Source organism: Camelus dromedarius, chromosome 9 (genome assembly GCF_036321535.1).
Source record: "Camelus dromedarius isolate mCamDro1 chromosome 9, mCamDro1.pat, whole genome shotgun sequence".
Taxonomy (NCBI): domain Eukaryota; kingdom Metazoa; phylum Chordata; class Mammalia; order Artiodactyla; family Camelidae; genus Camelus; species Camelus dromedarius.
In genome coordinates, this window is record NC_087444.1 from 43,546,342 (window position 1) to 43,563,028 (window position 16,687).

General features: G+C 41.6%; 1 protein-coding gene across 1 annotated transcript; it reads right to left on the reverse strand.

Annotated features, from left to right (window-relative positions):
- Positions 1-5,271: 5,271 nt before the first annotated feature.
- GINS3 (GINS complex subunit 3) lies at positions 5,272-14,332 on the reverse strand. Its single transcript, XM_010985704.3, has 3 exons — positions 13,984-14,332; positions 8,450-8,683; positions 5,272-6,911 (listed from the first exon to the last, which is right to left on the reverse strand). Exons 1-3 carry the CDS (start codon positions 14,167-14,169, stop codon positions 6,681-6,683), a joined length of 651 nt encoding a protein of 216 aa, XP_010984006.2. The 5' UTR covers positions 14,170-14,332; the 3' UTR covers positions 5,272-6,680.
- Between the last annotated feature and the right edge of the window lie 2,355 nt (positions 14,333-16,687).

Genomic DNA, 16,687 nt, shown 5'->3' on the forward strand with positions numbered 1-16,687 from the left:
GTGGCATTGCCTTTAAGGCCTCCAAAACAAATTCTGGGCACAAAACCCAGAGTGGAGGCTGGAGGTTGGTGAGAAGAGGCCCAAAGAAAGATCCCATGGAGAGGAGGAGGGAGCCCGAGGGGTGAACAGTGGCTGACCCAGCCTCCCATGCACCCTCTAACTGCGAAACCCATTTGGCCTGCACTTTCCTGCACTCTGGCCCAAGTCACACAGGGAATGAGTGGGCCATCAGGCAGACATCTACCATCTGTCACATTTCTAGACGGGAACAGCGTGGAATCACTGAACAAAGGCGCCCCACAGAGAATACTCCTGAGACGTCACCTCTACATTAGTTCTGTCTTTTGCTTCCAAGGGTTAAAGACCATCTCAGGGCCTAGAGACATAACCTCTTTCCTGAGAGATTTTGCCACGTGGGTCCCCAAGGGACCTTGCCACATTACGTGGACAACATCAAAGGAGGTGGATGTGCTTGCACTGTTCTCCTGACAGATAACACATGCGGTAAGCCAAGACACTATCCTATAGTTTCTTTTATTTGCAGTGCAGAAAAGCCCTTTAAATCACAGTGATCTGTGGCTGTAACAATCTTTCAAAATGGAGAAAGTTTTTTCAGTTTTTATTGATTTCTTTAAAAAATGCCTTAAAAATTGGACAGCTTGATTTTCACTGCTGGCTACACACAAACATGATGTATCGTGTTATGTGGTGAGCTCTCCCTAAAAATCTTTGAAATGATCTAGACATTTAGCCAGTAGAATCCTCTGAAATGTTGATCAAGGGCTGACCTGGCTCAAAACCTGAGAAAATACTTTCTGGACTCTCAGTGACTTGAAGAGGAGCACGTTATTTAATTAAAAAAATTTTTTTGAAGGGGAGGAGGTAATTAGGTATATATATATTTAATGGAGGGCAGGGGATTGAACCCAGGACTGTGTGCATGCTGGCATGCACTCTATCACTGAGCTATACCCTCCCTTGCACATTACTTAATTTTTATCTGGAATCTTGGATGAGGAAATGCGTGACCATGAAATGCTAAATTAGAAAATAACAGTGTCTTTTGCAAAGTTTTTTTTTTAAATGTTTTGCTCTTGAACCTAAGAGATAGCCAAGTGCCAAGCTCTCTTGTTCCCATTAGGATAAAGCCACTCCCTAGGAACAACCATTGCCATCTCTCCCAGATTTTATTACTGGTTTCTGTCTCCAGTCTTTTCTCCAAACATCAGAATGCCTCCTCACTACACTTTCCCTTCAACAAATCACACCATCTTCCTCTCACCTGTCTCTTGTGTTGCACCTAAATCTATACCTTATTAGCTACTCATTTGCTTTCCTGCATCCAAAGAAACTGTCTTCAGGGAAGAATCTTAGCTGCCATGCAAAAGAGCCATGCAAATCATCTGAGAATCAAAGAAACCCCTCTCAAGGGTGATACAGGAATAGAGAATGTCAGAAAGATCTAAACCTCTGGGTTTTTTTGTTTTTTTCTTTCAATTGGCTATGGGTGGGAGATGTTTGCAAGGATTAGCTGTTTCTGTGTGCTCCCTTTACCGATTCTGAAACAGCAGCAGTTCTCAGGCACTATTTTCAGAGCTGTGCTGACACTTGTTAATAATGTTGGTGTCTAAAAGCCCTGCTCATTTTAAACTCATTTAGACACACAGAAAATTAGCTAGTATATGCCAGAAGGAAAACGGGAGAAAATCAAGTTCTTCTGACAGAGAGAAAGCTAAAAGTTTTAAGAAAAAAATGAAAGAGGCTTTTTCACATCAGATGCAGGTACTGGGGGGAAAGGGAACATTTCAGGTGAATTGTAAATCTCCCTTTCCAATGAGCTTCCCAGAAGCTTGGTCTTGTGCGAGCCCCAGTCGGCTCCTAGCTGGCCCCAGTTCTGCACCCCAACAAGATGGATCCTTTCCAATAAGCCTGATTTCTGAAATTAATATAGGAAAGAGTCTCATGCTGTTTTGCTTTCAAAAATTTTTGCCCCCTAAACGCAATGGAGAACTTTGGATTTAATTCTGCAACAGAAAAAGGACATTAGCGGAAAATCTGGTGAAATCTGACTAAAGCCTGGGGCTTAGTTAATAGTACTTGATAAACATACCATAATTATGTAAGGCATCAGGGAAAGCTGGGTGAAGGATATAGGGGAACTCGCTGTACTGTCTTTACAACTGTTCCATACATCTCAAGTTATTTCCGAATAAAAAAGTTTAATGAAATGATGCCATGTTAGTTGACTTGACCCTGATTTCTGACAGATAGGAGACCTCCGGCTTCCGGGAGTGGCCTCATTTGTACCTTCCTTTAGACCACAGTGCAGGCAACAGGAAGGCATGCCCAGGAGGGAGAATGCCTGTCTTGTGTCCTAGGGGAAGACTGCTTGGCAAGAAGCTGTGTCTGGCTGTGTCTGGTTGCACCATGTCTCCTTTGATTAGTGAGGCAGACATGCAGAAGCCTGGAAAAATCAACAAAATGAGCTCAAACAAAAGCAGGCTGGTCCTGTCACCTGTGTTAATCATTTGATCTCATAAGAAGGTAGCTATATATTTTCTCAAACTTGCCCTTGGTTTGCTATACATTTTACTTACTACTCATTAATAATGGGAGACATTGCTCATTCAAAATGGCACTACCAAGAGTTAGCAACAGAATTCCAAATTTTAGACACTTTTGTTTAGGTTCATGGCATTTAACTGTCTTTTAAAAATTATTTCTATGTGAATCAATATTGAAATTTTCAGTTTACCTATACTAGATAAGGATTATTGAAATTAAGCTTCTTTTATCACTGAAGTATAGTTGATTTACAATATTGTGTTACTTTCAGGTCTACAGCAAAATGATTCAGTTATACATACATATATAATTTTTTCAGATTATTTTCCATTATAGGTTATTACAAGATACTGAATATAGGTCTGTGCTATACAGTAAATCCTTGATGCTTATCTCTTTTATGTATAGTAGTTTCTATCTGTTAATCCTAAACTCCTAATTTCTCCCCCACCCGCCTTTCCCTTTTGGTTAACCATAAATTTGTTTTCTGTCTGTGAGTCTCTTTCTGTTCTGTATATAGACTCAGTTGTATTATTTTTTTAGATTCCACATGTAAGTGATATCATATATTTGCCTCTGTTGACTTACTTCACTTAGTATGATGTCCTCTAGGTCTCTTCAAGTTAACTGCAAATGGTAATATTTCATTTTTTTTATGGTTGAGTAATATTCAATCACTCACACTCACACACACACACCCCACATCTTCTTAAACCAATTATCTGTTGATAGGCACTTGGATTGTTTCCATGTCTTGGCTATTGTAAATAGTGCTGCTATGAACACGGGTGCAAGTATCTTTCTGAATCAGAGTTTTCATCTTCTGCAGATATATGCCCAGGAGTGGGATTGCTGGATCATATGGTAGCTCTATTTTTAGTTTTTTAAGGAACCTCCAAACTATTTTCCATAGTGGCTGCACCAGTTTACATTCCCACAAGCAGTGTAGGAGGGTTCCCTTTTCTTGGCATAATTCTTATAGTTTAAGCATCTCTCCTACATCTTGTGCAACAAGTTACTTCAAGAATAGATTTTTCTCTAGAACACAAAGATACCTGCTTTCAGAAACACACCTATGGCCTCTGCAGTTATTTTCTTTTGCCAAGATCAGTGTAAAATATTATATTTTCACTTAAACACAATTGTTCCAAGTATGATGAAGAGATGTCCTGGAATTTCTTGAAGGATGGTGGAACAGAAGAGAACAGAAGGACTCAGAGCAGGACTTATGAACTTGAGTTGCTCAATATTTCTGCATTCCAATTTCACTACTTCAGACACAGTATTCCAGAAACTTCCCAGGTCTAATGGTGCTGACATTAACAAGCTCTGTAAAATGCTCAGAAATCTCTAAGGCAGAGGTAACTTTTTTTTTTTAAATAAGGGACAAATTACCTCCGCTACAGAAGAAGGAAGAAAACTCAACACCAAATCACTGGGGTAAGGATGGACTTTTTAACAAAAGCTGCTATGGCAGAGTCTTTTTCTGTGAAGGGAGGGTTTTGAGCAGAAAATTAATAAGGTCTGATTTATTTTTTAACAGACCACTCTGGCCGCTATGGTGAGAAGAATCTGAAAGCAGGGGAGGGTGCATGAATGCAAGGAGGCACAACCATCCAGGACAAGAGCAGAGGTAGGGGAAGAGGTGGTCAGGTTCTGCCAATAAATTTGAAGGTTGACCCAAGAGATACAGAGAGTCAGAGAAGGACGGCCAAGGAGGACTCCTATGTTTTCCTCCTGAGCAGAAGGGAAGGATGGAGTGGTAGAAAACAAAGAGATGAGAAAGATGACTGAAGACTGAGTAAGATAAGGACCTCAGTTTTAGTCGAGGGTGGGGGCAGGTGACAGGGTGGAATGTCAAGCAGGTAGTTGGGCTACAGGTCTGCAGCTGAAGGGAGGTCTGGGTGGAGGTGGAATTGGGGCGTCATCAGTGTAGAGCTGGTGGTATTCAAAGCCTGACAATGGAGGGAGTCAGAATGGCCAGAAGAGATCCAAGGACTGAGTCTGGAGCCATCCAAAACTCAGGGGTCAGGAGAGCAGGAGGAACAGACCTGAGAGACCAAGCTTGGCCTCTGTCCCCTCATTGGCCCAGCCTGTACCCCAGGGGAAAACCTGAGGATAGTGAGGTCTTTTCTATATCATTATGGCCAGAGTTACCTGGGAACAGAGACTTTGAGGGGAAAGAGCACACACTTCCCCTTAATTTTAAGAATGATTTGGTATTTGAGCCAGTTTATTGAGTTGTTTTGAAAAATTCAGCTCTTTGAAGGGACCAAATTGTAATCCAAGAATGATTTGGGGGATGGTTGCAGGGGGAGACGGGTAGACACTGACAGGCTCGATGTTCAGTTTGTCATTGGAAAGGGGTTAATTTGTTCAAGATTTAAAATGGAATAAATTCTGCAGGTGTGGACCCACATATTCTTGACATGTGGCCCCTGAACAAAAAAAATTTTAATAAGAAAAAAAATGGCAGTATGCCTTAGGATTGACTTTAAAAACAAAGCCATCTGTGAATCTAAAAATTAAACAACATGCGTTTCTCACGGATTATGAATTGTCTCTGGGGGATCAGGCTGTATGCAAATGCTGTGGCAGCAACGGAAGTTCCTCTGCTCTGGGACACAGCCCGTCCCTGTGGAGAACGTACCCCATCTTTATGAGTATTGTGCAAACAAAAGAGCAATTGCTAAAACATGGGTTTATTTGGGCATTATTATCAAATATGATCAAAGACAAAATTCCCTGAGAGCTCTGCCTGATCATCTGTGGTATTCAACATACAGCAATGGTACATGTACAAGGTGTATTTGTGTGCAAAACAGGTCATTTATTTAGCACCCAAATCAAATTATAAAAACATCAATTCCATCTTAAAACAGGCACTTAAAAAACATCGCTGACGTTCTAAGTTTGCATCAAGACATCTGCACAATCTGGAGACCCAAATCCCGCTGCAGTTTCCAACGACAAAGGCAATTTTCACAAGTTGTGGGAAGCTGCAAGGGGAGCAATGGTGTGGAGACGACTGCCCTTCCAAAGGTCCAGTGGGTCCCAGGAATGCTGTTTCCTCCCCTGCCTGAGGTTCCCTCCTTGATCTCCAGGGGAAGTTTTGTGGTTGCTTAAACAGATTCTCAGTAACTGGTCAGGAATCTTCTATGTAATAATATTGCAAAATTTACAGAGGAGAAAAAAAACATGACCGAGGTCTCCTGCCCACTCACATCTGCCACATTAAGCTTCTCAAACTGGTCTCTTCATAACCAGCATCCCTGAAGTCCTGATTTCGATGCAATAAGGGGTGATTAACACCCTTTAATAACTATTTTGCAATTCCAAACGACTCCCTGACAGCTATTCTAGAGGGGGAATGGAATAACTGTGCGGGTGCTCAAGAGAGATCGCAGTGGCAAAAACCAGCTCAGTTTAACCATTTCCTTTCTAGGCTGACTGTACAGTTCTGTGAAGTCCAATTCATATAGCCCTCATTACAGAAGATGAAAGCAATGTCCTCTCTTTAGCAAAAGCCATGCTACTCATCACCTTTCCCTGTTCCTTCCTTATTCTTGGAGACTCTTTATGGAAATTGGGGTGACTCCCATAAGAAGGAAGTTATTTATACGTAGGGCCAGCATTCTGGGGGTACTGTCCTTTGTGCAGTGACAAGGAAGATGAAGCAATGAAGCTCAAGAGAACAGTCTGGGAACAGGTTAGGGAGGCTCATTTGTACACGTCCTTTGTAGCTAGTGAAACTGGACAGCTAAGGCTGCCCAACCTCCCAGGCATGAGGAATCCCAGTTCCAACTCTATTGCCATGTATGTATTAATGATCCTTATTTATGAAGGATTTTGGTTTCTCCTCAGCTGTGGGTTCCTGGGCGAAGCAGACCTGGGCTGCGGGTCAGCAGATGGGACAGTCCTGGAAGACTTAGAGGGCCAGGAACATCCTCCAGCACGTCCTTTCCCCACCAGGTGGTACCACTCCCGAGACTGCTGCAGGAAATAAGCCACGAGATGGGACACGATGCTGGCCCTTTTTCAAGGTCAACTAGGTTCCCTTCAAGGACACACAGAGGGATAAGTCTACAAGAGGCAATTCTGTGTTCTTCCAGCCTTCAGTCTTCCATGTCAGTGAATTTTCTCTTCTTGTAGTTCTGAACGAGGTTGGAAGCTGTGATCTGAGACGCCTGCCCCTTCTCCCAACATTGAAAGTCATTCAGTCCTTTCTGCCCTGTTTGAAACAAGCCCCTCTCCATCTCATCCAGCCTGGCTACCAGTGCCGAAGTGTCTTCGTTGTAAGCATTCTGGGAGGAGTCCATGATGCGGCGGAAACGCCCAATAAATGTCTGAAGAAGAAGCGAGAGAGAAATCGGATACATTTTTACCCCCAAATGTTTACATGGCGTAAGAGGCAAGAATCTGGTGTAGGACTTAGTCAGAAAGAGGTCTGAGTCTCCTCTACCACTCAGGGAAGTTATTTCATGTGGCCAAGCCTTGATTTCCTTGTCTATGAAATGGACTGTTATGAAAATCCAATAAAGTGACACATGAGGAGCACTTAGCAAATGGCTGGCAAGAGTAAGCTTCTCAAAAAGCATTCTCCATCACTGTCATCAGTAACAAATGCCATAATAATGTACTATGGTCACATATAGACAGGTTTCAACCAGAAAAGACTCCTGATTTAACCGAATGCCACTTCTCTTTGTTTCCAGTCTGAGAGCAGGAGGGAGACACACAGTCTAGGGAAGTCATTTTACCATAAGGCTCTGAGCCCGTCACAAGCCCCTGAGCCCGTCACAAGCCCCTGCTACAGTTCCTTCAACTGTCTCACGGTGATGTCATCTTATATATAAACAGCCCTAAACTACAACATTTTAAAGCAGTGATGGAGTAAGAGAACATATAACTCACTAAAAAAGGGCAGTATTCCAACTCAGGAACGTGTCCTAGTAACATTACAAGACAAATGGATTTTCCTTATTTTTAGCTTTCTGCTCAAAAGAGATGCAGAATCTTGAACTGTCTGTAGTCTATGTATTGACTTCTTTGTCTGAATGGATAGCAACCAAGTTTTTCTTTACTATCTACGTTAAAAACAGCACTAGTACATGTCAGGCCAGACAATCCCTGAGGTTGATGGAGGGTGTTTGCACGGTCCAGGGAGCAAATGTGTCTTGAGCCAACAGTTCTTGTAAAGAGAGAAACAAGGAAGTAAAACAGGAGCTAGAAAGGATGGTTTCTTCTAATATTAACAGAATGAAAAATAACTACGGAAAGTTAAAATAAGATTTTACCGTAAAGGACAGAGATATGTGCATAACATTGTTTTCTCCATGGAAAACAATGGTCATAGTTACCATTTATTAAATGGCACAACATAATCTCACTACAGCGCTATAATTTTGACACTATTATTATGTCCATTTTACAGGTGAATAGCTGATGCCTAGGGAGGTCAAGGAGCTTGACTGAGTCACACGGCCAGGACATAGCTGGGCCAGGTCTGGACCCCAGAACAAGGGAAAGGAACAAGTAATCAGATAATGTACGTATCTCCAACAGGAGTCCTCAGACCAGTGCTGGGGCTGGGCTGGGACTTGTATGTAAGTGCCTGTCATCTGTAATCAACTATCACCCCTTTCTTATTTCCAGGACTTCCTGTTGGTCCCGACTCTTAGCAGCAAATTGAAGAGTGGCAGACAAGTCATATTTAAGTGTATACATAATCAGCAAACACAGCCTAATTGCAGGCTGACCTGTAATAATAATAAACTGACTGTAGAAATCACACCCTCCCACTGGGTAAGAGTGATGTCTGGCGGCTGCACAGCCGGCTCCTGAGACGTGGGCAGTGCCGTAGGTTTTCACATCAAGTACTTGCCTGCAGGAGAGACTGGGAGATGTCTGCATTCTCTGGGCTGTCAAAATGCAAGAGTTGGGAGCCAAACCCGTAGAAATGTGGCCCCATTTTGTGGAGGTCCACCACGTTAGCATCTGCACTGAACACAGTCCTCCAACCCTCTTGGTAGATCTTGGGAAGTTCCACAGAAAGGATCCGCCGCTTGTTGTCAAAAAGTCCTTTTGCCAGCCACAAGGGGAGTTCAAGCTTTGAGCCCTGTGTCAGACAGGATTGTAGATTTTTAAAACAAGTAACATAGTCAATGTGTGTGACAAAAAGGAAATGCACATGGCCTGAGAGGATATCAATGTTGCTCGTTCTCTTTAGGGGAGTGGCTGTCAAACACAGAAGATGTAGTTGTGACTTGAAGAAGTGAACTGAATGGGCTGAAGTTTTGTGTCATGATGGAATGAAAAGAGAAAATGGGTTTATACATCAAAATCAGTCGGGAACAAAACTGTGGCTTTTATAAAGGGGAAGTTTTCTAACTAGCATAAATAAAAACTTTGCAGATACTTCAGAGTTATAGTAACTATTTCTACTTTCTTTGGATATGCAACATCTATTCCACCTGTGTACTGACTGGGTGCCTACTATGTGCTAAGCACCCCTCTGGGTGCTGTGAGATATAAAGAAAAACAGGAGCAGCCTCCCCATCCCACTTTGCAGCTTTAAGGATGACAGAACAGATAGACGTCTCTCTTTATTTTTTAAAGCCTTAACAAAACTGGAAAATAAAACGAGTTGGTCACGATAGACCAGAAATCAAGAGAGTTTTATTTTTTTTAAACTAGGTTGAAGGAGGCAACAAAGGCATAAGACTCACAGGGGAGAACTGCTGTCAAGGCAGGAGTGGCCTTGAGGAGGTTGTAAGCAGAGCTTTTGGTCATCCTCACAGAACTGCGGAGGAAAACACTGAGTTCCCAGTTGCCAAGGCAGTCAGGACATGAGGGGCCAGGATCCAAGAAAGAGGATTAATTAATTCAAATTTAACAGGTTTACCAGATTTGACATAGATGAAGTGAGGCTCATGAATTGGAAAAAGGTCAGTAGACAATATCTAGACTAAAGCATGGAAAGAAAATGCAAAAAGAGCCCAAGAGACATATGGAATATGGTTTTTAAAAAGTCTAACATGCTAACATGCATGTAATTTGAATCCTGGAAGGGAAAGAGTGATAGATTGAGGCAAAAGAAGTATCCGGAGATAATGGCCATGAAATTTCCAAAGTTAAAAAAGGATATGAAATTACAGATTCAAGGAACATCATGAACACCAAGAAGGATAAATATTAATAAGGCCACAACTAGGCACACCTTACTTAGATTGCTGAAAAACAAAGACACAGAGAAAAGCAGCTGTTGGTGGAGGTGAGGAACATACTGCCTTTAAAGAAAAAACAACTAAGACTTACTGCCTTTAAAGAAAAAACAACTAAAAGCTAAAGCCGATTTTCAACAGAAACCATGGAAACCACGAAACAATGGAAATGGCATGACATCTTTTACAAGGTACTGACAGAAAACAACTGCTTATCTAAAATTCCATACCCAGTAAAAATATCCTTTAAAAGCAAAGGTGAAATAAAGGCATTTCTAGACAGAAAGTGTGCATTGAAGAGTTAACGTAGCAGGCCTGAGACTGCCTCATGAGAAAGGCCTGCTTGCAGGGATGGCCCCTAGTTGGTATCTGGGAACTTGAATTTCAGGACAGTTCCCACATTCCCAGAGCTGATAAGAGCAACTCACTGTGCCTACACTGTTCGTACAGACAATGTGGTTCATGCTGAGCCTCTGCTTTCCTTCTGGAACTCTCTGTGCTATGCAGACAGTGCCTGTGGACACGGCCCCAGTAAGACCTCGGTTACCAAGTCTCTAATGAGCTTCTCTGGTAGAAACTATTTCACACATGTTGTCACAGTTCGTTAATGGAATTAAGTGTGTCCTGTGTGACTCCACTGGGACAGGACTCTTGGAACCTTGTGCCTGGTTTCCTGCAAACTTCATCTCATATACCCTTTCCCTTTGCTATTTTGCTCTGTATCCTTTCACTGTGTTAAAGTTTAAACATAAGTATGACTAGATGATGAGTCCTATAGTCCTCTTAGTAAATCATCAAACCTGGGGTTGGTGTTTGGGAGCCCTTGTTCAGACAGAAATGGAAACTATCACCAGAAGACCAGAGGAAAGAAATCCAGAAGAGAGAATGAAAATGACCCTAGAAAGAAACACGGAAATGCAGGAAGAAAAAAAAAAAGTAATGGAAAGACTGAATAGTGGGTAAATATAAAAACAACAGTAAGAATAAATAATAATGACAGTAATGTTTTACAGGACTTAAAACAAGTCAAATTAGAATACATAACAACAATAACATAAAAGAAAGGAGGGGAAAATGGAGTTAAAATGTTCTAAGATTCTAGCATCAACTGTGAAGTGGTGGAAGTAGCAATACATATAGTATTCTTGTTAGTCAAAAATGATTATGTAATATTTAAGGTAGCCACTAAGATAATAGAAGAATAAATAATAAAAAAGAAAACTTTGATTAATCCACTAGAAGCCTAAAAAGGAACGTCAAACAGAACACAAAGAAAATAGTAGCAAGGTAAAAATAAACACAAATAAATCAATAATTAAAATAAACATAAACAGATTATATACACCAATTTAAAAACTGTCAAACTGAATAAAAACATTTAATTTTTTTTAATGGAGGTATTGCAGATTGAACCCAGGACCCTGTTCATGCTAAGCATACACTCTGTCACTGAGCTCTACCCACCCGCCCCCAAACTGAATAAAAACAAAATCCAACTATATGCTGCTTAAAAGAGTCATATCTTAAATCTAAAGACACAGAAAGGTTGAAAATAGAAGAATGGAAAAAATGTCATGCAAACAGTAATGAAAAGGAAGAAGCATTACTAGGGATTAAGAGGGACATTTCACAATAATAAAAGGGTCATTAAAGCCACAAGAAAAATATAAATATCTGTCTAAATGGACAGAAGTAAAAAGGAGAAAACGACAAGTCTATGATCATAGCAGGAGACTTTAACATATCTCTTTAGATAAATGAGAAGTAGCAAACAAAAAAGTAAGAATATAGATCTCAACAAAACAAATAACAAACTTGACCTACTTTACAGATACAGATTATGTGTTGCACACCATGACTTCACAATACACATCTTTTCAAGTACATATAAAATGGTTAAACTGATCTTATGCTGGGGCTTAAAATAAGTGTTAACCTTCAAAAAACTGAAATCATTCAAACTATGTTCTCCAGCCACTGTGGAATTAAGCCAGAAATCAAAACCAAAAAAAAAAAAAAAAAAAGTAAATAGCAAAATCCCAAAATGTCTGGACCTAAGTACCAGTCTTCTAAATAATCCATAAGCCAAAGAAAAAACTCACAATGGGAATTAGAAAATGTAATTAAAACTTGTGAAATGTAGTTAAAGCTGTGCTTAGAGGAAATGCGCAGCTAAAAATGCATAAAGGAAAGTTGAAAAAATTCAGTGACCTTTGTATCCTTCTCAAAATGTGAGTGGGTGGGAGAGAAAAAAGAAAATTAAATCCAAGGAAAGTATAAGGAAATAACTAATTAAGAACTTAATGACCTAAAAATAAAAGTACAAATGAGAAGGCTGACAGAGCCACTACCTAGTTCTTTTAAAATACGAATACAATCAACAAACTCCTAGTAAGACTAATTAAGAAAGAGCAAAAAAAGAGATCATAATTTCTTGATATCAAGAATAAAAATCAGGACACAGCTATAATCCTACAGACATTTAAAAGATATTAAAGGATATTTTGAACATTATTCTACTATATTTGAAATTTTAGATGAAATAGTCAAACTCCTGGGGGAAAAACCAATGTACAAGAATAACACAAAAACAGAAAATCTGAATAGTCCTGTATCTATGAATGAAATAAAATATGTCATTAAAAACCCTCCTACACAAATCTTCCATGCAGAAGAATTCCAAATAATTTACGTAGACACTGTCCTCAAAGAAGCGGAGCATAACACCCGGCTCCTTAAGTATGGCTGCGCATGGCTTCCTTCTGGAGAAACAGTATGTAAAAGTGGGAAAAAAAAGAGTAACTTTATACTGAAGAATTCTGACAAACCCTACCTCAGCCAAATGATCAAGGTTCATATCCACATGACCAGTCATATTGATCGTATGTACCCTTGATATGATGTGGTTAAAACGGCACTGTACGGCTACGATCTTCCTCCTCAAAATGCGGTCTAATCTCGAGAAAACCATCAGACAAATCCCAAACGAGGAACCCTCTCTACAAATACCTTGCCAGCACGCCACACAATTCATGGTCATTAAAAACAAGTAAAGGCCGATAAACTCAAAGCCAAGAGCAGCCTTAGGACACGTGATTACTAAATGCACTGTGGTATCCTGAATGGGATCTTGGAACAGAAAAAAGTCATTAGGTGAAAATGGAGAAAATATGAATAAAATAGCAACAGCGCATCTCTGTTTACGAGGGTGTAAGAGAACGAAATCCTTAACTACCATAATGGAAAGTCAATATATAATGTCTAAATTTTTAAAAAATCAAGATAAATATGCAGGTGTTTCTTGAAGAAACGATGAAAAAAGCAGACAGACCCTGTGGAGACGTAAAGGGTCATGAGGGCAAGCGCGGCATAACCTATTTTTTGTTATCTTTTGGTACCATTTGACTTTTTAAACTTTGCATATGTCTTATTTTGATAAAAATTAACTCAAAACAGACTAAATAAAAACACCCTTCTAAACAAAACTTAGGTTAATCAGGAAATCAAAAATAACCATTATGAGCCATGTTCCTGGAACAAACTCGAATTTGAAGTCACGCAGTCTTAATTTCTAATCTCAACTCACCACTTACAGTTACACTCTGGCCAAGTTACCCACAATTTCCTTATATGTAACAACACCTAACTATAGGGTCGTTGAAGGATTAAAGGGGTAATAGATGGAAAAGTCTACTCCCTCCATCACATCCATGCCTGCACTAAGTCCCTCAGTAAGTGGTTGCTGATACCATCATTATGCAGAAATGAATCTAGCAATTTGCGGTTCCCAGACATTATCTGCTCCTACAGAACCCAAACCTGTTGTTTTGTTATAAGGCAAAAATGATCAGGATCCTGGCCCTTAAGTATTCAGTAGATGCCAATCCTTAAGCATCAACACACATGAAGGTTAAAAGACACGGCTGAATTCGGATAGTTTCAAAAATGAAATCAGTGTCGGAGAGAGCCTGACGACCCATTATAAATTTAGTTTCCATACAGGAGGTAAAGGCCAGGTGGAGCGGGAGACCACTTTTGCGCGTGGGGGCCTGCGGCCAGAACTCAGCGCACAGCCCGGCCCCCCTCTAAACCTACAGATCCCATAGGGCAGCGCGCCAGCGACGGCCGCCCCTAGGCCGCGAGGCCTACCGGGAGTTGTAGTCTTCCCGGGCCGGAATCCGCTCCGAAGGCTTACCTGAGGGATTGCGTTGTCTGTCTCGGACCCTCCGCTCCGATCCAGGAAGAAGGCTCCGAGGCGCGGCATGGGGATCTCTGTGCGCACCGGGAGCTTCTCGTGGGACATGAGGATGTCGTCCAAGGAAAGAAAGTTCTCCTCAGGCCCCAGCGCACCTGACTCCACGCGGAAATAAGCCTCGGACATGGCGGCGGCTTGAGCTTCTCCGCTTACACTCTCGTGATTCGGGAGACCTCGGGGAGTCAAGGATGTAAAAGGAGGAGGCGGCGGCTGAGGCTGGTAAAGATTGTGAGGGTTGAGGAGGTCGCTGCGGCCGCCCAGCTGTATTCAAACTCTTCCCGCGCCCGGGGACGGGCCAGACAGAAGCAATCGGTCCAGGCGGGTCTGCCCAGGCAGGAGCAATCGACAAAGTCTGCGGATTTGATTCAGCCCGAGCCAGGGGAAAGGGAGAAGTAGGTGGATCCGCCCGAAGTTTGCTTCCCGCAGTGTAGACCAGTGTGAGAACTTTGAGAAGAAGCTGGAAATGCCTTTGAAGCTGCAGGATGCATTTGTACTAGATTGTGTTTATGTGGTCCTTTACATGTTTATATGAAATTAAAAACACTTTGCAACACTTTGGGGGGCTTAAAAAAAGTATCTCTGCGCCCTCTGTACCAGGCCTTATCCATCTGACCTACTTAATACAGCCTGTCAATCTCTGTGAATCTCTGTTTATCTTGGTACTTGAAAGAAACATTTAAAATAAAACAAATCTCTAGCTAGTACCCGCAGACAGCTATTATGGACTGTTTGTAGTATTTTGGAGGAGGTATAGGATAGAGTGGGCCGAGAGGTGAAGCACATGGCTTGCAAAGGTCCTGAGTCCACTTCAAGACCTCCCAGTTCACCTTACCTTCAACTGGAAATTTCCTTTTGTGGCGCTTATTGTAGCCTTAAAAGAGGAAATCTGATTGGCCCAGTTCATCTCTTTGAGACAGGCCACAATGATCATCATTGGCCAGCCACTCTAGAGATTGGGTGCCCGTGTCAGGTGCCATAGCTGGTCTAGGGGAGGAGGACAGGAAAGGAATCATGTTACGTGGTATCAGACTTAGAGGTGTTACTCAGGGCTATGGGTGGTGGCAGAGTGTTGAGAGAGGCACCATAGAACTTCTCTCATAAAGAAGGGCATTTTTCTGGAGCAATTAGAGCTGTGAGCAGAGGGTTCATGGGAAAGGAATATGTAATGATCATTTTTTTTTTTCTGTATTTTATGATGCTTTGACTTAGGGCTTTGGAGCCCCGGGGAGGAACTGTTCCTCCCAGGGTGAGCTAATTCCGAGAGTAAGGAACAACTTGCCTGTGAACATGCCTTCTGTGTACATACCAACTGATCCAAAGCCCATATCCCAACCACTTCCTTTATCTAACTGCCACATACCAAGTCAATATTTCCCCTGCCCTAAATCACCTCAGGACCAAGCACTGGACAATTAGAGACCAACTTTACAGCCCAGGGTCAACCAACAGTATTCAAACCATCCAATCCTAAATTTGCTGAATCTTGCCTAGTCTGCCTCGACCATTTCTTCCCACAGAAACCACAATAAAGGCTCTGGGCCATGTTCTCCCCTCACTTCTCTGCCTCCTGACTGACCTTGGTACTTCCCCATGTGGCCCTGAGTGGCATAATGTGCCCCCTTCTCTTGGGAACTGTGAGCAATAAGAATTCCTTCAATGGCACTGACCACTCTGTGTCATCACTCAGTGATGCCTGTGAATTAAATCTTGGGCATCATCAAGACAAGGGGCAGTGGGGGAGGGGGCCAAACAGTGGAAAGCCTTGGCTGCTATTCTGGAGTTTAGTCTGTTCCATAGGAAATGGGAAAAAAGGGCTAAGGGTTTTGAGGAAGTAATAAAACCTATCTGAGCTTTGAGAAGAGAAGGCTGGCAGTGGGGTGAAGAAGGGAGAGATTAGATGTAGAGAAGCTGGTTTGGAAGCTGTACAGTGGGCAATATCTGGCAAGTAATTGGATATAAAAGGGAAAGGACAGAGAGGGTCAGAGATGACTCAAGTTTTTAACTTGGTTTACTAGGTGGATGGAGGTGTCGCTAATAGATGTACAGAGCACAAGGATATGGGCAATTTAAGGCCAAATATGAGTTTGGTTTGGCCCTCATGGAGTCCAGGAGCAGCTGAACAGACAGGTCTGCAGCCCAGTGGAGAAACCAGCCTTGAACTTTTAGTCATCTATTTTGAGGTAGTTACATGAGATTCTTCTTCTTTATCATATTTTAAATACTCAGTTTGCTACACTATCCAATACAAAAGTAAACATAATTTATAGCCAAAACTTATAATTTCTCTGATGAAATGGATGTAGGGTACTGGATATAGTTTAGGATAGAAATATAAGATAATTTGTCTAATTGGAGGCAATTTGGGTTATTTGCTGACAAGGACAGTAAGCTGTTTTTTATGTTGAAAAGTTGAGATGGATGCTTAATGGTCTATCGGTGCCAAAGAAAGGCATTATTTTTGGACAGAGACTAGAATATTGGCTCTCCACTCAAATACCACAGTTATTTTGATACTAAGGTAACAGGCTAGTGTTGAAGATAAAATCAGAGTACCTTGTTTTTCTTATTTAATGTCATGGCTCATCGTGAAACTATTATTCATTGCTTGTGTATTTTTACTCTAAATCTGTCTTCTCCTTGAACT

Excerpts from the sequence above, each read along its gene's own strand:
- GINS3 (XM_010985704.3), bottom strand. The coding sequence starts at position 14,169 with ATGTCCGAGGCTTATTTCCGCGTGGAGTCAGGTGCGCTGGGGCCTGAG. Across the intron at positions 8,684-13,983 it reads CAGACAACGCAATCCCTCAG|GGCTCAAAGCTTGAACTCCC; the intron begins GTAAGCCTTCGG and ends TGTCTGACACAG. Across the intron at positions 6,912-8,449 it reads TCTCCCAGTCTCTCCTGCAG|ACATTTATTGGGCGTTTCCG; the intron begins GCAAGTACTTGA and ends CTTCTTCTTCAG.